We start from the raw sequence: 23516 nt of genomic DNA on the forward strand, positions 1-23516 counted from the left end.
CCTGGCTGTATCCCAACATCAGTGGAACAGATCTGGGCCCAAGTGGCTGCCGGGCGGCACAGAGACCCAGCTCCGCCACGTGGCACGGCCTTCTCTCAGGAATCCTCTTCTGCTTCCTCTGAGCACAGCCCAAGAAAGACTCTTTGGAGAGAGTCCTGGCAACACCCTCTACAGAAAGCAGCAGCCCCTGAGAGAAACCACGTGTCCCGCTCAGAAACTGCCGGCTGCCAGGACTCCCCGATCACATGCCGCCCTCCTCTGGGCCACTCCTGGCCTTTCCTATGTCTGCGGGACAGTGGGCAGGCCGCAGAGGGGACGTCATGGGTGCCAGGCACCAGGTGTGCCCTGAGGGCCTCCTCCAGGGCTGGTCTTGGCAGCCACAGCACCCGGGCCAGGCCCACCAAGGCTGGAGATGGCACGTGGGAGCCACAATTGCAGTCTCAGGGACACTGGCTCGACCGCTTGTGCTCCCTCTGGCACATACAAACGTGCAACTGGCGACCCTGAGAAGGCAGCAGGGGGCTCCCTGCCCTCAGCCCACCCAACGGGGACCACAGGGGCAAGGGACAGAGGCTCCCCTGGCCTTGACTGGGGTGGCACCAGCCCGGCAGGCAGCCCAGTGCCTTTGAGGGAGGCCCATCCCCTCTCCTCTGGATCCTCCCCACCCAAGCACGGGGTGCAGCCCCAGCAGCAATGCCTGCCTCCCGCTGATGCCTCCCCAGTGCACAGTGAGCGAGGGACCCTAAGGGGGCTAAGGCCAGGCCAGGGTGCAGCAAGCACTACGCCGGCCTCCCCAGGAAGGTGACTCATCGGCCCTCTAAAGGAGGGGAGGGGAGGGGTAGCCGCGAGTAGTGCTGACGGCTGACCGGGGGCAGTGGGGCACAGGGCCAGGCAGGCAGTGGCCCAGCATTCGGGTTAGGGTAGGAGCTGGGGAGGCAGGCTGCAGACAGGCCCCCCACCAGCTCCATTCCCCCTAACTAGACTCCTGACCAATGCCCTGGGGCTCCAGCCTTCAGGGCCAGCAGGGGGAAGGGTGGGTGAGAACCACCAGGGCCAGCATCAGCCCTGGCCTTCAGGGCCCCAGACCATAGTGCAGTGGGAGGGACCTGGGCTTGGGAGCTCATCTTTCCGTAAGAGGAGCTCATGTGTCTTGAAAGCGCAAAGGTTAAGAATGACTAAGCTTCGCATTCCTCGTTACTCCAGGCCTGAGCACCCCCCATCACAGCTGCAGAAACAGGGGCTCAGGCTGCACGGAGGCCAAGCCCCGAGCGGCAGGCAGGATCTGACCAGTGTTCACGTGTGCTCACGCTGGCACCCGTAGGTGCGTGCCGTGCTGTGTGTGTGCACATAGGCCACAGCGGCCCACACAGCAGCATGGGGCAAGCGGCCCACCTCATCTTTCACAGCCGCAGGCCCCACGGTCAGGCCACCTGAGGACAATAGCCTGACCAGACCCCAGGGCAGCCAAGGCCACCACTCCATCCCATGCACAGGACTCATCATGGGCCCAAAGGCTGCACTGCAGGGGACGCAGGACACCCCCCCAGTCCCAGAGGTGCCCTGCCCTGTGAGAAGCCACGGCCCAGCACCTCTGCACCCGATGGTGCCACAGGGGAGCTGCAGCCAGACCGCCAGCCCCATGCCATCCCAACAGACACAAACCACCCCCTAGCCTGCCTAGGACCACCCCCCAGGCCTGGCAGGACTGAAACAGCACTGCTCACCTCACCCACCTCCTTCCCATACGAAGGCACAATGGAGCTGGGTGGGCTTCTTTGGGGCCCAAGGAGGGGCCCTGGCAGAAGGCAGGAGCAGTGGGGGTGCTCAGAGCTACCAGCATCATGAAAATGCTGCCTGGGGCCACCATGAGGAAGAGGCAGGTGGGGTCTCCCCCTCAACAGAACAAAGAAGAGGCTGAGAGCTCTTCAGCAGGGGACTGGCGTCTCCCGGGAGAGGGCAGCTTGGGGGCAGGCTTCCCTGTTGGACCCTGACTTGGGAGGAGGTAAGAGCACCCTTCCGGGACCACTCCAGCCCTGCGTGTGGTGGGAGGGGCAGCTGGAGGCCACCAGGAAGGCCTGGGGGTGGTGGAGCCAATGGCCAGCTGCCCACCCTGGGACCCCACATAGCCCTGGTGCTGCTTCATCCTCCCAGGCCCATGCAGTGGGAACCGGCTGGGAAGCACTGGGGTGCAGGTCAGGGATCTGCCGCAGGGTGCTGGTTTCAGCCGGACCCACCCAGACAACCCTAGATCACCCAGCCTTGTAAGCTTCTAGCTGGAGCCCAGCTTTGCATCCTCCAATCCCCAGGCAGAGCCCAGACTGAGCCGTTTCCATTTCCCCCAAGGTTCCAGGCCTTTCCATGTTTTGTGGGCATCTACCCCCAGACACCCCAGATCCCAGCTGGCCGGCACTGCCCTGCTAACAGGGCTGTGGGGCTGAATCTCACAGTGTCCTTCTGCCCCACGGGACAGAACATCTGATTTCCCACTGAGGGGCAGCTCACGGTGCCCACCAGGGCCCACCCCTGCCCAGGAGCTAGGCCAGGAGCCGCCCCCTCCCTGCCCTCATCCTCCAGCCTCATTGGCTGGGAACCGTGATCTCTGCCCAGCAGCACCCTCCATGGCTGGGTTTCTGGCCTGTATACCCAGAGAGGGGATCAGGCTTCATAGCGGCAGGTTTCCCGCACACACTCACAGCCACACAGGAAGACGGCCCACCCGGCCCACAGGGCTCTCAGCTGCAAACAGCTGGCCTGGGACAGGGAAACAGACCCTGGGAGGGGCAAGCCCGGCCCCGCCACGGCCCCTGCCCAGCCCAGAGAGTTCTCAACAAGAAAACCACGGCCACCCCAGGGGCAGCCTGGCTCCTCCCAAGAGGTCTTGCCAATGAGACGAGGCAAGGAGGCTGGAGACACAGGGCAGAGGCACGAGTGGTGGCACTGGCCCAAGGTCACAGGGCTACTGAGCACACCAAGACCCAGGCCGTGAAAGTGGTGATACGTGGGTGGAGTCTCGAAAGTCTGAAGGGACTGACCCCACCCTCCACCCACTCAGACCCCCTCCCAGGCCTTGAGGGCTTCTCAAGTCCTGGTGCCCCACTGGGCAGGCCCTGCCCCCAGCACTATGTCTACCTCTGGGGAGCTCCCAACAGGCCGGGGGGACTGGGTGTGGGCAGGAAGCCCAGGCTGGAGCAGCTCCGGGCCTCCTGCACTCGGGGCATCTGCTACTTGTGTTTTCAAATGGCCCAGAAACAAGCCACGCCTGCAACCCTCCAGAGGGACCCGCCGGGGCAGGCAGGAGGTGGGACAGGCACGGGGGACTTCCCGGGAGGCCAGCCCTATCCAAGCAGCCTCCCCGCACCGCCCTACTTCATTCTCACCACCCCACAGCCCTGAGGCCAGGACTCAGCCCCGCCCCCACCAGAGCACCTGCCTGGGGCTCTCAGAGCCTGGGGACTGCAGAAGGGGTCCGCAGAAGGAACGTAAGTCGAGCACACATGCATCTTTCGGGGGTGCTGGAATAGGAGGGAGGGTTTTTCTGTTCTCCACCCTCCACCCCACCCAGGCAGTCCTAGCCTCTGGCCACAGAGGCAGCTCCCTATTGAAAGGAGACCCAGCATCAGTGGGCACGGCTGCCACGGGAGTTCTCCCTGCTGGGGGCTTCTATGGAGGGGTCAGACTAGAAGGGGTGTGCCTACCCAGGTGTGTCTCTGGGGTCCCTCTGCTGCTGGTCACCCTGTAAGCGTGTGGCCCAGTGCTGAGCCCCCTGATGCCTGGTCCTCTGCCAGCCTTCCCTGGAGATCCAAGTTTACCCCTGAAATAGAACTGATGACCCATGGCCTCAGCAGAGCCTGGCTCACTGCAGATGTCATGCTGCTCCTGACAGGCCTTTACACGGGCCACACACAACCCTGTGGGCCGCAGCACCGCACAGCACAGAAGACTCCCTGACCTGACTACAGGCCAATTTCCTTCGCCTCGTTAAAAATGTGTTGGAAGCCAGGCGCGGTGGCTCACACCTGTAATCCCAGCACTTTGGGAGGCCGAGGCCGGAGGATCACCTGAGGTCAGGAGTTCGAGACGAGCTTGGCCAACATGGTGAAACCCCATCTCTACTAAAAACATAAAAACTAGCTGGACGTGGTGGCGTGAGCCTGTAATCCCAGCTACTGGGGAGGCTGAAGTGGGAGAATCTCTTGAACCCAGGAGGTGGAGGCTGCAGTGAGCTGAGATCGTGCCACTGCACACTTCAGCCTAGGGAAGAGAGCAAGACTCCGTCTCAAAAAAAAAAAAGGGAAAAAAACACAAATGTATTGGGCTGGGTGCAGTGGCTCACGCCTGGAATTCCAGCACTTTGGAAGGCCGAGTTAAGCAGATCGCCTGAGCCCAGGAATCGAAGACCAGCTTGGGCAATATGGTGAGACCCTGTCTCTACAAAAAAAAGAAATACAAAAATTAGCCAGGTGTGGTGGTGCACACCTGTAGTCCCAGCTACTTGGGAGGCTAAGCTGGGAGGATCACTTGGGCCTGGGAGGCAGAGGTTGCAGTGAGATGGCGCCCCTGCACTCCAGCCTTGGTGACAGAGCAACACCCTGTCTCAAAAAAATATATATATATACACATATATATATGTATACATATACATACACCTATATGTATACATATATACATACACATATATGTATACATATACATACACATATATGTATACATATAAACATACACATATATATGTATACATACACATATATGTACACATATATACATACACATATATGTATACATACACATACACATATATGTATACATATACACACACATATGTATACATATACACACACATATGTATACATATACACACACATATGTATACATATATACACACATGTATACATATATGTATACACACATATATATGTATGCATACATGTGTGTGTGTGTGTGTATATATATATATATATATATATATCGCCCTTCCATTTCAGCAAGAGCCCTGCCCTGGGTGGCTTGGAGCAATCCAGCCTAGCCCTTCACATACACAGAACCTGAGCCCCCTCATCCTGATAGTCCGGGGACCCTCAGGGTCAGAGGCTAGTGACGGGGCAATCTGCCATATGCCCTGCCCAGAGGTGCCCCAGACTGGGCCTCTTCTCCCTGGAGAAGGTGCTTGCAGCAGCGCTGGCCACTGCTCCCTCGTCAACCAGCACTCTGGTGGGCAGACCCTGGCTGGACCACCTGGCCCCCACACCTCCCACTGCACACAACCCTCCAGGTTTGATCCACGTCCCCGGGGGCTGTAGCAAAGACAGACGCATGATGACACCGAGCTCACCTGCGGCGCCAGTGGCTCAGAGCCAGACAGAGGTCCCACAAGAGCAGGCGGCTTCAGAACGCTGCCGCCATGCCCCTGCAGCTCATGCTTTCCCGGTGCCCTGTCTGGAAGGTGATCTCAGGGAGGGTGGTGTTTGCAGCCATCCTGGAAGACACTCCCCGCTGCAAGCTCCATGTGGCCCTACAGATGGAGGCCACCTCAGGACAACTGCCACCATCCCTCAAGCACCAGCTTGGTGAGCTCCCAGAGGCAGTAGGAGATCACAGCTCAGAATTCCAGGACACCCGTGTGAGGGCCCCTGTCCTCACCCAGCTTGGACAGGCAGATGCTCTGCTGCGTTCTAGGGAAATGGCCACTGCCAGGCTTCACGCCACCAGGAGTGCATTCTCCGCAGGCTGCCCCACCCCTGAATCACCCCGAGATAACGCAGAGGGCAATTGGCAGGAGAAGGGCTGCCGCCTCCCGCCACCAGCCTGCTGGAGCCAGAGCACACTGAGACGCAGCACAACACTCCAAGGCCAACTGAGTCAGAGCGGGGCCGCGGGATGACGGAGAGAGAGCTGGCATGGGCTGGGGGCGGGTGAAGGACCTCACTACAGGCCCCACGGGGCCATGTCTGAGCACCCAAGGCCAGCCAAGCACCCGGGGCAGCCTGGAGGACTGCCTGGATGCCAGGAGAGTCTCCCAGACAGAGCTAGCCAGTGGGGGAGGGCGCAGCCCTGGAACAGAAGTCCGTGTTCCCAGGTGGCCCCGTCTCTCATGGGCAGCCTCCCCATCCCCCAATGGGCAGGAGAGGCAAGTGTGCCTGGGAGAGACACCGGGCACAGTGCCCCCGCAGCGCCCACAGCCTGTTTCAGGATGGGCCCTGGAGCAACATGGCCGGCAGAGCAGACCCTGGAGGGCTCTGAGCCCCACTCCCTCAGCCCTTCCCACAACTCCAGCACGTGGGGACGCAGTCCCGGAGTCCGCAGTTACTGAGGCCAAACAGTCTATGACACCAGGCCCTAGGGGAGAGCTCCCTGGGGTTCTGGGCTAAGGTTCCCAGAGCCCCTAACATGTGCCATGCTCTGCTAGGAGCCATGCCACTGCAAGTGCAGGGCAGCCTCAGTACTTCATGCCTGACTGCGCTGGTCAGACACACCCGGCCGAGGGGCCAAGAGCTCACCACCAGCTGGTCAGCCTCAAAGAAACCCCAGCTGGGCCATGAGGCCGCAGCCTCAGAGCCAGGCCCCAACCCATCACGCTAGCAGCAGGCAAGTCGCACCAAGGTGGGTCAAGGAAGGGGCCAACAGCAGCTGGTCCTTGGACCTTGGGGAGGAGACCGGCCCCTGTGAGCTCCAGGCGCACACCTGACACCTGCACTGGGCAGCACCTTCGAGGCAAAGGGGAGTGAGCTGCGCTGCGCTCACTGGTGGCCGCGTGGCCCTGGCCTTCAGCTCCCCGGGGGAACAAGAGGAATAGGGAGGGCAGCTGATGCTTCTGCCCACAAGACCCCACAGCAGGGGACCTGCCAGCCACGTTCTGTCCCGAGCCCATGCTCTGTGTCCACGCTGTGCAGACCAACCAGCGGCAGAAGCCGGCACATGTTCCACGCCAGCCCCCGGCCTGGGTGCAGATCGTTGCCAGCCCCTGGATCAAAGGCACCAGAAGGGAGCTTGCGGCCCTGGGGCTGATCTCCAAGACCAGGGCTCCGTAACAGACACTCAAGCAAACCAACAGATAACTTGACACTTAATGTCTAGAAGCTGCTAAATTTACAGTCATCATATCTAGCCACAGACTTCCTTTGAAATGCCATCTACTCTCTCTGTGAGCCCCGAGGCCCAGGCCATGCAGAGTCGTGCCTCACCATCTCCAGCTGGGCAGGCCACGCAGAGTCGCGCTTCGCCATCTCCAGCCAGGCCCAGACACAGCCATGGCACTTGCTTGGCTTCTCCTGGCCTGGGTGGCACCTCCCAGCAGCGCTCGGCCTGGCCTGAGGCTCCCACAGGAGCTGGTGACAGTGCCAGCCTCCTGCTGAGTGAAAGCTCCTGACAGCAGGGTCGGCACAGCCTTGGAGAGCCACGGGCGAGGGGACCAGAAAGAAGGGCGCTGAGGGGTGGCAGGTGGTGCAGGCACGGGCCTGGGCACGGTCTCCTCTTCAGGATTCCCGTGGCCATCTAGAAGCTCTGAAGAGGGACACGTGGCCCAGCCCTTTCCAGAACAGCTGGGCCCAGAGACTCTGTGTCCCTTCCCAGGCAGAGCCACCCAAGGGACCCCAGAGCACAGAAAGGAGAGGTCTCAGCTGGGAGCCGGGAGAGGAGCGTCCCTGGGGCCCATCCTGAGGGGGCTCCTTGCATGTCGCCCTGCTCCCATGAGGACACGGACCAGAGGCTGCGGTCACCGGACTCAGCCCTGGAAAGAGGGGGCTCCAATCAAGGGTGCCACAGACAGCCCTGGTCTTCCTGCTATGCCTTCCCATGCACCTCTCTACGGGAAGCACAGCTTGACCAGCTGGGATTCCGCCACTCAGCACACACCCAGTGACCAGAGCTGGCCATGCGCTGCAGCAGGTCTGTACCAAGGGACAGGACGGGACAGGAGGACAGGGAATGGGCCGTGCCATGGGGGCGGGCAGTGCCTCTGCACCACTCTCCCAGGAGGCCTCCCCACCCATCTGGATGCCACGCCTGCCACACAACCCCAAGCCTGCCGTCTGCCTGGGCCTGGCACCGGCCCCGCTTCAGTGGCATCAGCCTGCAGCTGGCCCAGAGCCCAGGGTGCTGGCACTGGCACTGAAGATGTGGGAGGCCTGGAGAACCCCCACAGCCACCATAGTTCAAGTCCACCCAGGGCCACACCGAAACCCACGCTAGGATGCAGGCTGCTGCCCCAATGGGGCCACAGAGGGCACTGACTTCAGTGGGGGTGCAGTGGGAGAGGCCCTGGCTGGACATTCTCTCTCTGCCATCAGGCAAGAGCCCAGCAGCTCCCACCAAGAGTCACGCCCATGCCATCAGGACCTCGCCAGGCTGGCTCACCAGTCACGGTCCCAACATAGCCCCAGGGCTCAGGGGATGCCCAGTGAGCAAGGGCAGGGCCAGCTCTGGAGGATGAGTGGCAGGAAGACCAGGTGCCTGCGGGCAGGAGACACTGGGCTGGGGCTGCTTCCTCTCCCAGTCCTGCTGCTGGTGCCGAGCAGGAGACCCCTCAGGGAACCAGGACTTCCTTCCCATCAGGACCCCGCCCAGCACGCAATCGGACTTGGTGCAGGGGGAAACAACCAGTGGGGATCACGGGGTTCCCAGACGATGCCCAAGTCCACATGGACTCTGACCACACCCGGCTTTGCCACGACCCACCTGTGGGACCACAGCAGGTGCCCTCAGGCAAAGGTCAAGGTGGAGAGACAGAGGAGGCTGGAAGGGGCCACTTACGGGCAGCAGATGGGCGCAGAAGCCTACAGCCCCAGCAGGGGCCTACACAGGGGCCCAGCAACATCCTGACCCCATGCAGAGAAGGGGCCAAATCCCAGAAGGTACAGACCACATTTCCCAGCTGGAAAGCCACCTCAGTGCCCAGAGCCACACCCACTCCCCAGCCCCTCAACAGGAGGCCAGCTGAGGCTGGCAGAGCCATGCCCCCACTACTCTGGTGGCAGAACCGAGAGCTGGTGAAAAGACACCGCCAGGAGGCAAGCAGCATAAGCCCTGCTGGCCGTGCCTGAGGACAGACCCCTGAGAGGCCGCCACGGGAAAAGCACAGGCCGGCAGAGTGGGGGGAGGACCAGACCAGCAGGGGTGGCCATCAGGACAGCCCTGTGCCGTGCCCACCAGCCACCAGAGCACTTGGCAGCGTGCTGCTGGCTGCCTGGTGGCGGTCGGCAGGTGGCGACAGAGCCTGTGTCCTGCATCCCAACACTCACTGCCTGGTGGACTCCTGAGAGAGGCCACTAGGGTGAGGGACCCACCCGAGCTCTCAGACAGGTGTCCTGCACTTGATTCAAAGTCTGCCAAGACACGTGACTGGGGGGATGTGCCAGCCCTGGGTTGGGAGGAGAGGGACAAGAGGACTATGTCAATCCATTCAACAGAAGGAGCAGCCCAAGCTGCCCCCAGCCTGGGGATCCAGGGTCCTACGGCGGTGAGTCCTGGCTCTCCTGAGAGCACCACCCTGCCTGGGCAGCCCAGGTCTTCAGCTTGGTGCCCACAGCGCAGTGCAGCACTACCATGGCACACACGCGATCCCATGCCAGTTCTGTGCAGTAATTAATTAGCACAGCCACAACGCACGCAAAACTGGAGGCCGCCGGCATGCCTGATAATTTATGCAAGATTCAAGGATCGCTGTGGCTGCCTTTCCTGAAGCCTAATTCAGCATTTTCTTTTTCCCTTATGAAAGCAGGACTCCAGATCTAACTGCTGTCATGCCCTTTCACGGGGTTCACCACGGTAAAATCGAACAGCCCAGCTGCACACAGCAAGCAATGGTGGATCACATACCCCAGAGGCACCAGGCAGAGCCTCCCAGGTGGGCAATGCTGGCCGCCAGCACAGCCCAGCAGGAACACCACGCCGGGCCAAAGCACCCAAAGGCACTGCTCAGCCCCACAGCAAACACTCCTGACCCCATTCGCAGATAGGGCACCGAGCAACAGCAAGGGGAACAGACAGACAGGGCCAAAGTCTCCCGCCAGGCCATGCCCGCACCACACCTGGGGGCTCATAACCCTGCCTCCTGCGTCCAGCAAAGATCCAGGCCTCCAGCAGCGGACACGGGGCTGCTCCCCAGTACCTAGCAGCATGGGACAGGGTGCCTGCTCCTCACTCTCGCTGGGGCCATGGGACAGTGTCTGGCCCCTCTGGCCCTGGCACCCTCCCCCACTGCCGAGACACACCAAGCCCACCCTGGCACCCACCCCACGGTGCACCCCGGGCCCTGGGTGCTCCCGCCTCTTCGGGGGCCGCCACTCGTCTCTGCGCAGGGAAGGGGAGCCATCGTGCTCCCGATCATAGCACTCTAGCTCCCCACAAGGCTAGGACCCAGACCCAGCCAACTCACAACAGAAGCCAGGCAGCACTGCCAAGGGGCTGCGGGGCCAGCGGCCACGCCTCGGCCAGGCAGCGACAGACACCCTCCACGGTCAAGCTTCTGTCCTCAGGCTCTGTGCAGCAGGTCAGGGCTCCACCGATGCCTCCCATTCCATCCATGGCCAGCCTCCCAGGGAGACCGCCAGAAAGGCCTCCCAGCAGCCTGGCACAGGAGGTTACGGCTAGGACGGCACAGAAACCAGCCCCTCTGCCGGAGGCGGGGGCTCGAGGCTGGTGGCACTCTGCCCACTTGCTCACTGAGCCTCCAAGTGCTGCTGCCGACCCCCACCGGCCTGCACGTCTCACAGGGGCAGGACAGTGTCAGGGCAGGGAGCCCTGTGGCTTTTCCTCCTGGTGGGCAGCCCTCTGCCAGGCCCTCACCCCTCGGTTGCCCGCTAAGCATGGTGACTGCCCCACCTTCCTGCCCATGGGGCCTCCTGAGGGAGCGAGGCCCTCCCTTCTGCCCAGGTCCAGTCCTCTGGGAGCAGGGTACCTCACCCACACCAGAAGTTGCCGCAGCCTGAGGCTCACGTGCACGCAGGGCAGCCAGGGTGCTCCCCACAGCACCTTCCTAACGGGCAGGACGGACAATAAGCAGGCAATTCCTGCAATACAAAACACGAGGCAGGAGGAAGGAATGCCCACGGTAGCGGGGCAGCTGGCACGTGATCTTGGAGGAGCTGGCCTGGCAGAATGGACCATGGCCCACCTCACAGACTCCCGAATGAGGAGAGCAAACTGTGCACAACTAAGGGTAGGGGACGGGCCTGGCCAGAGGTTGGGCCTAGTTGGAGCAAGCCGGGCCTTCGATGGGGGGGGCAGGGCCAGTCGAGAGAAAGCGGTTGGGTTTTTCCCATGCACTGGAACCCACAGGCTGCACTGGTCACCGGGAGAAGCCGCTGGGGACAGAGGGGCAGAGGGGCAGGGGGCCATCACACTCCCAAGCTGGTGCCTGCTCAGTGACATCCCATAAGCATCTGTGGCCAAACAGTGCAAAGCCACAGCGCGGGCTGGGTGCGGAATCCACCCAGGCCTCTGATGCCAGGGCTGCGTGGCAAACCACCCCTTCTCCAAGGCACCGGGAGGCAACACAGACAGGATCATGTGAGGACCCGAGGACACAGGAGGGCCCCAGGGACCTCTGAGGACTCAGAGGGGTCACATGAACAGCCGTCAAGGCAGGCCCTTCTGAGACCCAGCAGTCAGGAGGCAGCGTTTGAGGAAATGTCGCACCAGTCAGGGGGAGACCCCACACAGGACTGGGCGGGCGGCCAGGGTTCTGGGGAGACTGCCTTTGGCTTCACCAGGGCTAGAGGGTGAGACCCAGTATCCAGAGAGCGCTGTGTGCCTGAGGGACCCCAGACCCTCAGGTCCCACTTGGGTCCCGCTCTGGGGCCACGACAACCACCTGGTGGCAGGGAGGGGCTGAGGGCCAACAGCTCACACGGGGTCTCCCTAAGCACTTCCTCAGAGAAACTCGGACGCAGGGAATGGGCATCCAGGCCCCAAAAGAGTCACCTAGGCGGGGAAGCCCTGGCACCTGGTGACACCAGCCAGAGAAGGGTCCAAGACCCACGTCCGCCCTTTCTGCCAGTGACCTGGGGTGAGTGGAGACCCCACTTCTCGTCTGCGAATGCTGACAGAAGTCCCTCCACACCCCGGGGCAGGCACGGCAGACTGAGGGACGGGTAGGAATCGCTCTCCGTGTGTGCAGCAAGCTCTGAGCCAGAGGCAGATGCCCGGCCTGGCTCTTGTTAAAGCCTGGGCAGCCGGCAGGCCTCGAGCCAGCCTGGTTGTCCACACGAGATCACCACGCAAGCCAGGCCCTTTCTGTCCACCACAGGTGTGCCCAGGACCTGCCAGGCCCGCACCCTCACCCAGCACACTGGCGACAAGTCTGGGAAGACGGCTGCTTCCCAGGAAGGGCCCTGGGCTCATTCCAGGCCATGGGGGAAGGGGGCAGGCCACCGGCATGCATCCACCATCCTGGGTGGGTGAAGCAGAGGGGCCCTCCCACGCTAGCAGATGACGACACCACTGCCTACCCACCTACCATGACTTTTCCTTGGCATGAAACAGCAGACGTTTCCATGTGGCTGGTAGGAGTCCCATCACCTCCTGCCACCAAGAAGCTCCCCAGCCTGGGCACAGGGTGGTGGGTGGGAGAGCAGGCCTCACTCCTGGCCTGGCCTGGAGTGTACAGCCTGGACAGCATCCCTCTGCACAGGCCGGCCAGGCTTAGGAAGTCATGCCTGTCATCTCAGGGTGGCCGAGCACAGCGACGGGCCCCAGGAGGATGTACCATGAAGCTGGCCCCACATCCCCCGCACCAGAGGGAGGGCCTGGCCACAGTGCTCAGCTGTGTGTACTGTAAACACTGTACTGGAGAGCACTAATTGCCACAGTTACTTGAGTGGCAAACAGGACACCATTTTTCAGACTCCGAAAAGGTTTTCATCTCTTCTGCCCTAATGCCTCCTCTAGCATCGGTCCACCAGAGACAGATCAACCCAGGCAGGTCTCTACTGCAGCCTCCAGCAAAACGCTACTCGCCCAGGCCACCCTTCTGGGGCTGTCTTCTATCTTTTTTTTTTTTTTTTTTTTGAGACAGGGTCTCATTCTGTCACCCAGGCTGCAGTGCAGTGGTGCAATCTCGGCTCACCAGAGCCTCCACCTCCCAGATGTAAGCAATCCTCTCACCTCAGCCTCCCGAGTAGCTGGGACTACAGGCGTGTGCCACCACGCCCGGCTAATTCTTGCTTTTTTTGTAGAGATGGGGTTTTGCCATGTTGCTCAGGCTGGTCTTGAGCTCCAGGGTTCAAGTAATCACCTGCCTCAGACTCCCAAAATGTTGGGATTCCAGGCATGAGCCTCGGCGCCCTGCCAGTGTCTCACATCCTCATCCCCCAGCTGCCAACAGACCCATCCCCAGGAGAAAAGGGAAGGAAGAAACGGAAGGCAAGAGGCACACCGACAGCAGAGGGAGAGACCCCAGGAATCCCCTGCCCCGCCCCCAGCCGAGGTCTGACTCCAGCCCCAGAGGACTTCTGAGGGCTGAGAGGGGCGGGGAGGGGCGGGGAGGCACCGAAGAGTCAGGCTGGAACCTTCCTAACAGTCTCAGTCCCCAGGCGGGAGCGGCCACACTGCTGCTGAACAATGCACTTTTGAATTCAATTAAAGCTATTATCTGTTGTGCCAAATAAATTGTGTACAGCATATATCCTGCAGCACTTTACACCTCCAGGCTCATTATTCCCTAACTGTTTCCTCCTGTTTATGCCTCTCAAATTAAATTGCTGATAATATGCGCCAAAATAAAAAATGAACGCACCTTGTCCCAAGAAAATTGATTCTCCCTTTTCCTGAACTGGCGATGGCCAGGTTTTATATACTCTGTTCTTGGTGATCATTAGTAATTCAATTTTCTTTTTATTAGCTCCCTTATCTGCTGAGCAATATAGTGGCAGGGCTGACCTCTTTCGCACGGGTAAATGTTTAAAATCTTTTCCCTGATTAATTTTGCCAGTTAAGAAAAAGAGGAGAAATGGCCCGGCTCTTAGCCATCACAATGAATAAAGCTTAATGTTGATTGTGATGGAATTTCTAATGCCAGGGAAATTGATTGAACGCAGCAATTACGCTGCAATAGTAACTCAGGGGAGATGGGATCGCTTTCTCCTGGCCGTAGGCTTTTGGTTATTTAAAATAATCCAATTTGCAAGGATAATTATGTATTAGCGTTTCATCTGCCACTTGAAATGAACAGGGGAGTTTCGATACTGGCCCAGCATTAGCAGGTTATTGCTGCAAATTACTTGATATCTGCTTTCTTTCACATAAAAAGGAAATTAGGCGATCAATTACCAAAAAAGGGGGGACGGAGGGGATAAGAGGGACAAGCATGCCCTCTGCTGGCCACTGGGCCACACAGCAAGGCTGAAGTGAGGCAGGGGAGGGAGGCGGCAGCACGGCTGCCTAGCAGCTTTCAGAAGCCCCTGTCCCTGGTGCAGGAGCCCACGGGGCAGTTGTCCCCAGCTGGACACTGGGACACTGCCGTCTCCTTGAAGAGGAGAGGTGGAGCTGGAACTAAGCTTTTGCTGGGCAGACAATGGGGAAAGAAAACTCCAAAGAGCCAAATGAAGGAGCAGCCCCACCTGGCGGCCCCATCCACAGCCCACACAACCCCAGCATCCAGGAAGGAACGCCCCGGCCGATGGAGGCCTTTGCCACCCGGGAGGGCTGAGGGAAGGCCTGGGAAGGGCTCACTGGCTCACCAGAGCGCCGCAGCGTTAAACGAAACAAAGCTGGGCCATGCCCAGAAGCCCACCTGGCCAGGGCAGAGGATGGGCAGGCCTCAGTTCTTAGGCAGGCAGGGAGGGAGATGGTGGGCCTTGCAGGAGGACGCCTGGGGGAGCCACTCACCAGCTTCCCGGGTCCCAGCCTCCCATCTCCTCAGCAGATGCCCTGGCCATGCCCATCTCCCCTGCGGCCAGCTTAGAGTCTCACAGTGGCTGTCTCTGGGGTCAGCCGCCTGAGTGACCAGGCCAGGATGCAGGCTCGGCCTCTCACCTCCGCGCACATCTCCACGGGCTCCCTGCCCGCTTGAAAGCATGCGGACTCCACTCCTTGGCCTGGCGTCAATGGCTTCACGCACAGGCCCTCCTGACTCTGCCCACTCAGGCCTGCCAGACACCCCAGGGCCCTGGACCCTCCCCTCCCAGGGTCCTCCCCTGTCCCCTCCTGGCTTCCCGACGTAAGCAGAACCAACCCCCCGTTCCCTCCTGTGGCCTACAAGACCCTTTCCTGGGACCTGGTCCCTCTGCTCTGATGGCTCCATCCCCTCCAAGCCACACTCCCAGATGGTGAACTGGCCCCACAGCCTCCTTGAGCTCCTTCCCACCTCCACCTCAGCCTACAGAGCTGAGCCCTATTCGCTCCTCTCTGCTCAGGTCACCTCCTCAGAGAAGCCCTCCCACTCGCCCACCACCTCTCTGCAGCTGGCCCTGTGCTATCCCCCTGCCTGTTCCTCAGAAGGCATTTTCCACCCAGAAGCACCTTCCTGGCTGATGTACAAGCACTCCAGTGGCTCCCTGTCTCCACCACTGGAAGGCGGCTCCAGCCTCACCATCTCTTCACCTTCACTGCAGTATCCCCTGGAGCCGGCAGGCTGCCAGGCACAGTGACTCAACCGCACTTGCCAGTTGGGCCAGTGGTGGGCAAGTGAGTAGGACGCCTTCCCCACCCCTTCCTCACACAGGACCTTCTCCTCTCACTCCATGCAGTCACCACACTGGTCTTTTTTTTTTGAGACAAAATGTCACTCTATCACCCAGGCTGGAGTGCAATGGCATGATCTCGGCTCACTGCAACCTCTGCCTCCTGGGTTCAAGTGATTCTCCTGCCTCAGCCTCCCGAATAGATGGGATTACAGGCGCTCGCCACCACACCCGGCTAATTTTTGTATTTTTAGTAGAGATGGGGTTTTGCCATGTTGCCAAGGCTGGTCTTGAACTCCTGACCTCAGGTGATCCGCCCGCCTCGGCCTCCCAATGTGCTGGGATTACAGGTGTGAGCCACCACGCCCAGCCTCATGTTGGTCTTTAACTATGAGTTTGGCTGGGCACAGCGGCTCACACCTGTAATCCCAGCACTTTAAGAGACTAAGGCAGGAGGATCACTTGAGCCCAGAAGTTCAAGACCAGCCTAGGCAACAAAGCAAGACCCTGTCCCTACAAAAAAATTAAAAATTAGCCAGGCACAGTGACATGCACCTGTAGTCCCAGCTGTTCAGCAGGGTCACTTGAGCCCAGGAGGTTGAGGCTGCAATGAGCCGTGACTGCACCACTCTACTCCAGCCTGGGAGGGAAGCAGAGCCCTGTTTCTAAAAACATTAAAAAAAAAAAAAAAAAGATGAGGTCAATTACGCCCTTCCCCCTCGTGAGGCAGGACCGCAGCAGCCCCTCAGCTGTGCACTCCGAAATGGTCAGCCGGTGAAGCTGGTGGCCTCCCAAGCCCACTCTTCCCGGCAGGAGTCCAGGGGGCGCCAAGCAAGGTCCCACCAGCAGGAAGCAACCTCCCCCATCCCCTGCCTAGGCCCCACTCTACTAGAGGCCTGAAGAGGGAGCAGGCCAGGTGAGCAGGGCTGAACCTGCACCCAGTGGGGAGCCTCTCACCCCAACCACCACGCCATCCGCAAGCCTCGGCCTCCTAGGGCTCAGCAGCCCCTGCTGGCCTCCCAGAGCTGGACACCTCCCCAACCCTTCCTCCCCAAGTGACCAGGGGGTACTGCCAACTGTCCAAGCCACCCCTACTATCCACTCCCAGACAAGCCCATGACCTAACCGCCATCCGGCCACCTCACTGTGGCCACCAGTGACCTCATAGATCTCTGCTTGCTCCCTGTCACCAGGATGAAATCCACATGTGTCCTGGTGTGCAGCAGGTGTCGGCTAATGGGGGACAACTGACCAGCGCCAGCAGCCTCACTTCCTCCCACCCCACTGTGCTGCGACACCCGGCTGCATTGCCCCATTCAGCCCTCCACCTGGGACCCAACGCCCTGCCCTCCCGTGGCAGCCCCCACACAGCTCTTGGGTCTGCCCAGGCCCAGCTCCTTCCAGAGCCTTCTGAAGCCTCCCTAGATAACAGTATGCTTGGCTGGGTTTCTTTTTTTTTTTTTTTTTGAGACAGAGTCTCGTTCTGTCGCCCAGACTGGAATGCAATGGCGCGATCTCGGCTCACTGTAACCACCCAGGCTCAAGCCTGGCTAATTTTTGAATTTTTGGTAGAGACGGGGTTTTGCCGTGTTGCCCAGGCTGGTCTTGAACTCCTGGCCTCAAGTGATCCTCCCACCTTGGCCTCCCAAAGAGCTGGGATTACAGCCATGAGCAATCGCGCCCAGCCTTGGCTAGATTTCTGAGCATCAGTTCCCAGTTGGAGTGCCCAGGTCCAAGCCTGCTCAATCCCCAACGCCCCACCTTCTCCAGATGTCACAGACACGAGCTCGGGAAGCCACTGCCCTAACGTGCCCAGGGGAGCCACAGAGACGCACAGGACCAGGTGCACACAGACGAACGTGGCTCCACGCTGACCCCCACAGTGTCTGGGGGGTGCCACACCCAAGGGCTCTAGACCCTCACCACATACCCCCAACCACGTGCCCGCCTGGAGGCCGCTCCCCTAGTGTGTCCTGGCACCATCACTGCAGTGGGGGTCAACTTCAAAGGGGCTACGCCCCACAACCTGCAGGCCGGGGCCTTCCCAGGCCACCATAAGGGCTCTGAGGGGCTCAGACCAGTTCTCTCCAGGCGTGACTGGGCACACTCAGAGTGGTACGGCGGGAGACCAGACCAATTCTTTCAGGCCACTCAAAAAACTCACACAGTACCATGTGACACTCAGAAAGGGCAGGGCAGGTAGACCTGCAGCCTCAGCCAGCTGAGTACAGAAAGGCCCTGGAGGAGGCAGAGGCCTGGGGGTGCTCAGCGCAGCACAAGCAAGGGCTTCGCCCCTGCCTGAGGGCTCAGCAGCCGCTGCCCTCTCCTCCCTCAGGAGGGACGCAGCTGGGTCCATACCAAGAGACACACAGAAGAGGCCACAGCGCCTGCCCAGCAGCACATCCCACACCCAGACTGCAGGGCGCAGCACCTGGACCCTCTCCTCTACCCGCCAACCCACCACCGCCCACTGTCTGCCAGGCAGTGCCCTCCCAGCCAGGGCCTCTAACAGCATGAGGCGGGGAAGGTGCCCATGGCTCCTAACGGGCCAGCATATCCCATGCAGGCATGCCCAGCCCCAGTGCCCAGCGCCCCTGCTCCCAGCATACCTTCCTTGGTGGGGAGGTGGGCCCGGCTCGGTGGCAGGCGGCACAGTCGGTGCGTGGTGACCTGTACCAGGCCCTTGTTGGGGGTCTTCTTCAGGACAGGGCTGCTCTTCCCCCTGAGGGCCTGTCTCCGCCGGAGGCTGAGGTGGCTCTTGGCGGTGGTGGCAGGTGAGGTGCTGCTTTTCTTGTCTCCAGGAAGGCTGTGGAGACAAAATACAGGCAGCTCTCAACAAGCCCTGGGGGTTCTGCCCACCCACCCTTCCTCACCAGCACCCGAGGAGCGTGCGAGCAGCTCCTGAAGGCCAGGACCAGGCCACAGGGAGTCCTTTCTGGACCCTGCCTCCCTCAACCCATGGCGGCCCTGCCCACCCTCCACAGCCAGGCTGAGGCGGCAGGCTTGGATCCACAATCCCAGATGACCCCAGAACTAGGGCAGGCTGCCATGCTCCCAGGGAGAGCAGAGGGGCCTCAGTGCTCCGTCCCCACCCGCATGTCCACCCCTCCCCATCTGCCCAGGCCAAAGAGCCTCAGCATGGGGCAAAGAGACAGGCCAACATCCCTGAGGAGAGCAGCCACCGACCCCACGTGGCCTTCCGAGCCCCTCAGTAAGGGGGCAGCTTCTCCACGCTCCCTCTCCACACTTCCTGGACAGAGGGAGCTGCCAGCATGGTTTAGAGCAGAGTTGCCACCGAGAAACAGCCAGGAGCGGGAGCCAGGTGCCCATGTGCCTCAAGACGGCACCTATCTGGGGGACAAGGGCCAGAGAGAATGAGCTACACGAGCCAGCAACCTAGACCAGACGGCAGCGATGCACAGCAAGGAAGTGCCTTCCGAGACAGTGCGCGCCACTGTGTCTGATGACGAAGGCAGGACCTCCGCCCTCTGCCCAGCAGGTGCAGCCACCACCTTAGCTGCCAACCTGATGGAGTCCCTGAGCCCAGACCAAGCACTGTGCCATGACACCATCTCTGAGTCTCAGCACAAGTCCGCAAGGATAGAGGCCGGGAGAGACGTGCACCAAGCAAGTGAGTGACTCCGCCTGGCTGCCTGGCCAAGGCGGCTGGGACCTAACACCAGTCTGCTCACCCTGGGACCAAAGGCCAACTGCAGCCTTAGCACTCCGTGAGGGAGGCCACAGAGCCCAAAGCCAGGAACGCCCAAGGAGGCTCCTTCCCACCAACAGACCCCGGCTCCTTCCCACTCAGCCCAGCTGGAGCAGCCTCAGCCTCGGGGCCAGCAAAGGCCAGGCCTCCTGGAGCCCAAGCCCTAGACACAGGGCATGCAGGAAAGACCAGGCACCCCTGGCAGGGCCCAGAGCCCTGGTCCACCTCCCAGCACAGACCCATGGCCGGCAGGTCCAGGCCAGGGGCAGACACACTGCTCTCACTGTCTCACCATCCCCCTGGGACACATGGACCCTGGGCTGGTCCCTGGGAGCTACTCCTGCTGCGCCTGGCCTGGCACAAAGCCTTCCGTCTGTGAACACTGTGCAACTGGAATGGAAGCTGCCCCCAGCGAGCTGCTTGTCTCTCACCGGCAGGAGAAAGGATGGGCTTGCCAGCAGTGTGAGGGACGGGAAACCTGCCCGTCAAGTCTATGCCGGCCAGGGCCCCGGCCCCAGGCAAGCCCAAACCACCACAGCAGCACTTCCTGCCTCATTTCTTGCTGGAAATGTGAACCCGACTGCAGGCAAAGCTCCGAGCTCAGCAGATCCATTAGGGGTGCCAAACAAACCCCCCTCACAGCCCCTCACACTCTACCGCAGCCGGCCGGGATGCCCACCTTGTGCTGCCCCGCCTCCGGATGATCTTAGTGCGGCTCTTCACTTTGTAAGCCGAGAGCGGGGTCTCCCCAGAGAGGGGCTTCAAGCCACTGAGTCCTACTGCTGCTCTGTCCCCCGACGGGGACCTAGACAGGACTGGGGAGAGCTGGGAGGCATGGTCCTTGCTGCCGGCCTCCGACTGCCAACGGAAGGAGGAAGAGGAGGAGGCAGAGGGGCTGGAGGCCTTCCACTTGTACTTGCTGGGGGCAGACCCTGGCTTGGAGGACGTGGCTGGCTTCCTGGGCTTGGGCTCTGGGTCGGCTATGAGCTGCGGCTTCTCCATCTTGTCTGCTGTGCCGGCAGAGGCCTTGCACACATTCTCTGCAGCCACTCTGGGACTGAGGGCCCTCCGAGCAGCGCGGGGACTCTTCGCGGAGGCAGCCACCCATTTGTAGTTGTTTTTCCGGAACTTGTTAGTTCGACAGGTCACAACCAGCGAGGCCTCCCGGGCCTGCCTGGGTCCTGAGGCCGGTCTGGCAGGGCCCCCCACTGAGCCAGACGGAACTGGCTGATCTGCGTGGCCAGCATCTACTCTCCTGTCCCCAAGGAGCTGTGGAGCACAGCTAGCCACAGAATGAGAACCCAGCTTCCGGCCCAGGGCCACGCCAGTGCGTGGGGGCAGAGTGGAGGATGGGAAGCTCGCCTTGACGGTGATCACACTCTCACTGACCGTCCGGCGGAGCTCCCGGGGACCGTCGCCCACACTGCCCACTGACGTCAGCACCCTGGGCTTACCAGCCTCCTTCTGGCAGACCAGAAGAGGATCTTCCACACTGCAGGTCCCCCTGGCTCTTGCTGGCCTCGAGGGCTGCAGCTGTCCCCGAGGGGGCTCACCTTCACCTTCCCGGGGCCTTTGGTCACTCCAGGGGGTGTCCTCATATTCTTCCAAAGAGCCCCGCTGGGCCCCTGAGGCACTAGCAGAGCCAGACTTTGATGGCGGTTTAACTTTGATGACCACGTTCTGACCTTGACTGAGCTGGACCTGTCTCTCAAGGACATGCTGCTGCGGGACAGGAGCCTGGCCCCCCCGGGCCCCGTGCAACGGCTGCACAGCATGGTCGGCAGGTGGGTCTGAGGGTCCCGGGGGCCGATTCACGAGGGAGTATTTCTTGCGCCACGAAGGCCCATGGTGTGAGGAGTAGCCCCTCCGGCTTGGACGAGGGTAGCGGGCACTGAAGGCTCTGCCACTGTGGTAAGTGGGTGGCTGCCACCCAGAAGCTGCTGGGGTACCAGGGGCCGGGGCATTGCCGTGGAGGGTTTTGTAGTCATCAATCAGACCTGAGAAGACAGAACCACAGGCTCAGTTAGCCAGAGGGTAACCGCAGTAATGAAGACTACCCTGGAAGGGCATCAGCTGGCAAGATACCCCCGGATCCCACCTCACTTCTGAGCCCCTGCCAGTTTCAGGAGGGACAGCCCCCAGAGCCTGGGACTCACTGACAACTCAGCCCGCATCACCTGGGCCTGTCGCTTCTATGAGCCTTTTCTCCATCAGCTCCACCTCAATCCTACTTCTGCCTGCTTAACACAGAAATGAACCATGTGGTATAACAACCCTTATTTGCTGGTCTACTGAATCCACAATCATTTGATGAGACGTATCACTCAGTCTGAAGAGAATTGCACTGATCCCCTCTGCACTGTTTGAATCAGAGGGGACAAGTGGCCACACAGGCCCTCTGGCTTGCCTACAGATGGAAAGGAGTCACTCCACTGAGCGTAACAGAACTGACACACTTGAGGACCCCACACCTGACAACAGGAAAAAAGAGTACTAGGAGCAGAGGCCATTGCCCTGCCAGATTCATAGTCTTCCCTGCAGAAGGGAAGATAGCAATGGGCTAGAGTCCTACTGCAGTGAACTGACACAATCACAGGACTTTCCAAATAAGTCCCTGGATAGCTATCTCGGTGCAGGAGAGCCAGGAACACAGCCAAGGGCAGCAGCAGCCAGCCTCCCAGTTATCAGCATTCCCCCACCACAGGCCCTGCCCCCGGGGGCACAGAAAGCCACACCCAGACGTGGTGACACCCTAGAGCAGGTGTGATGGGAGCCCAAGAAGTGTCCCCAGGTGGGAGGCAGCCCACCTGGCCTCTTATCCACACACGATTTCCCAATCCTTAAGTCTTCCCTTTGTGAGAGTAAAAGCAAAAAGGGTTTTTAATTTTTAAAGTTTTTTTTGTTTGCTTGGTTTTGGCTTTTTATTTGAGATGTGGTTTTTCTCTGTTGCCCAGGCTGGAGTGCAGTGGCCTGATCACGGCTCACTGCAGCGGGGACCTCCTGGGTACAAGCGAACCTTCCACCTCTGAGTAGCTGGGACTACAGGCACAAGCCACCATGCCCATCTCACTTTTTAAAATTTTTCTGTAGAGACCGGGTCTTGTCATGTTGCCCAGGATGGTCTCAAACTCCTGGGCTCAAGCCATCCTCCTGCCATGGCCTCCCAAAGTGCTGGGATTACAGGTGTGGGCCACTGCGTCCCAACATGGATTTTTTTTTTAAGTTTAGAAAGACCAATTTGGGTTTTTTAATGTTTAAGTGTGGAAGCTGAAGCCTGTTGAGTCTGCGCCTGGAATGGCAAGGGGAGTGTGACTGTTCGGAGAAAAGGGGCATCAAAACCAGGCGATGAGGCTGGGAACGGTGGCTCACGCCTGTAATCCCAGCACTTTGGGAGGCCGAGGCGGCTGGATCACCTGAGGTCGGGAGTTAGAGACCATCCTGGCCAACATGGTGAAACCCCGTCTCTACTCAAAATACAAAAATTAGCCAGGCGTTCTGGTGCCTACCTGTAATCCCACCTACTCCGGAGGCTGAGGCAGGAGAATCACCCGAACCCGGGATGAGGAGGTTGCAGTGAGCCGAGATCGCGTCACCGCACCCCAGCCTGGGTGACAGAGCAAGACTCTGTCTCAAAAAAACAAAACAAAACAAAACAAAACGGGCGTCAAGGAAGGAACCCGCGTGCGCCCGGAGCCTGCTTTGCCGAAATGAGCCATGAACCAGTCCCAGCCCCGCAGTGGGGCGCGGGGAGCGAGGGTGGGCGCCGGGGGACGCTACAGCCCGTGGTAGTGGGGAAAGCCGCCGCCTCCCGCGGGTTACTAAGCGACGGCCCTGTCTCCACCCTCTGCAGCCCCCGCAGGGCCGGCACCACTCCTTCGACAAAGCTGGAGCCGGGGACTGACCCGGGCCCTGAGCTGGCCCACAAGTCCTGGCGGACCCTACCGTCCCCCACCCCAGCCACCACCCAGAACACGCGGGCGGTGAGCGATCCCTTCGAGGAGGGGGCCGGGGACCCGCCGCGAGGTGAGGGGGAAAGAAGGGGACTCGCGTCCCGGCCCTGGCAGGACCTACCCTGCAGTAGGCGGATCTGCCGCCGTAATATCTCCTTTTCCTCCATCTCCCGAGTCCGCGACGCCCGGCCAGGCCCCCGCGACGTCATCGCTACGCGACCTTTTTCCCCCGGGCGGGGCGGA

The 23516-nt window shown here is 60.6% G+C and overlaps 1 protein-coding gene across 1 annotated transcript in view; it reads right to left on the bottom strand.

Moving 5' to 3' along the window:
- ZC3H3 (zinc finger CCCH-type containing 3) overlaps positions 1-23516 on the bottom strand; it is a 102217-nt gene extending 78701 nt beyond the window's left edge. Inside the window, exons 1-3 of the mRNA XM_032760618.2 lie at positions 23395-23516; positions 20003-21320; positions 18224-18420 (exon numbers count right to left, since the gene is read on the bottom strand). Of these exons, the coding sequence (XP_032616509.1) occupies positions 18224-18420; positions 20003-21320; positions 23395-23482 (1603 nt within the window). The 5' untranslated portion in view covers positions 23483-23516. The remainder of the gene's footprint in view (positions 1-18223; positions 18421-20002; positions 21321-23394) is intronic.

This window comes from Hylobates moloch, unplaced genomic scaffold (genome assembly GCF_009828535.3).
Source record: "Hylobates moloch isolate HMO894 unplaced genomic scaffold, HMol_V3 SCAFFOLD_9, whole genome shotgun sequence".
In the NCBI taxonomy this organism is placed as follows: Eukaryota; Metazoa; Chordata; class Mammalia; order Primates; family Hylobatidae; genus Hylobates; species Hylobates moloch.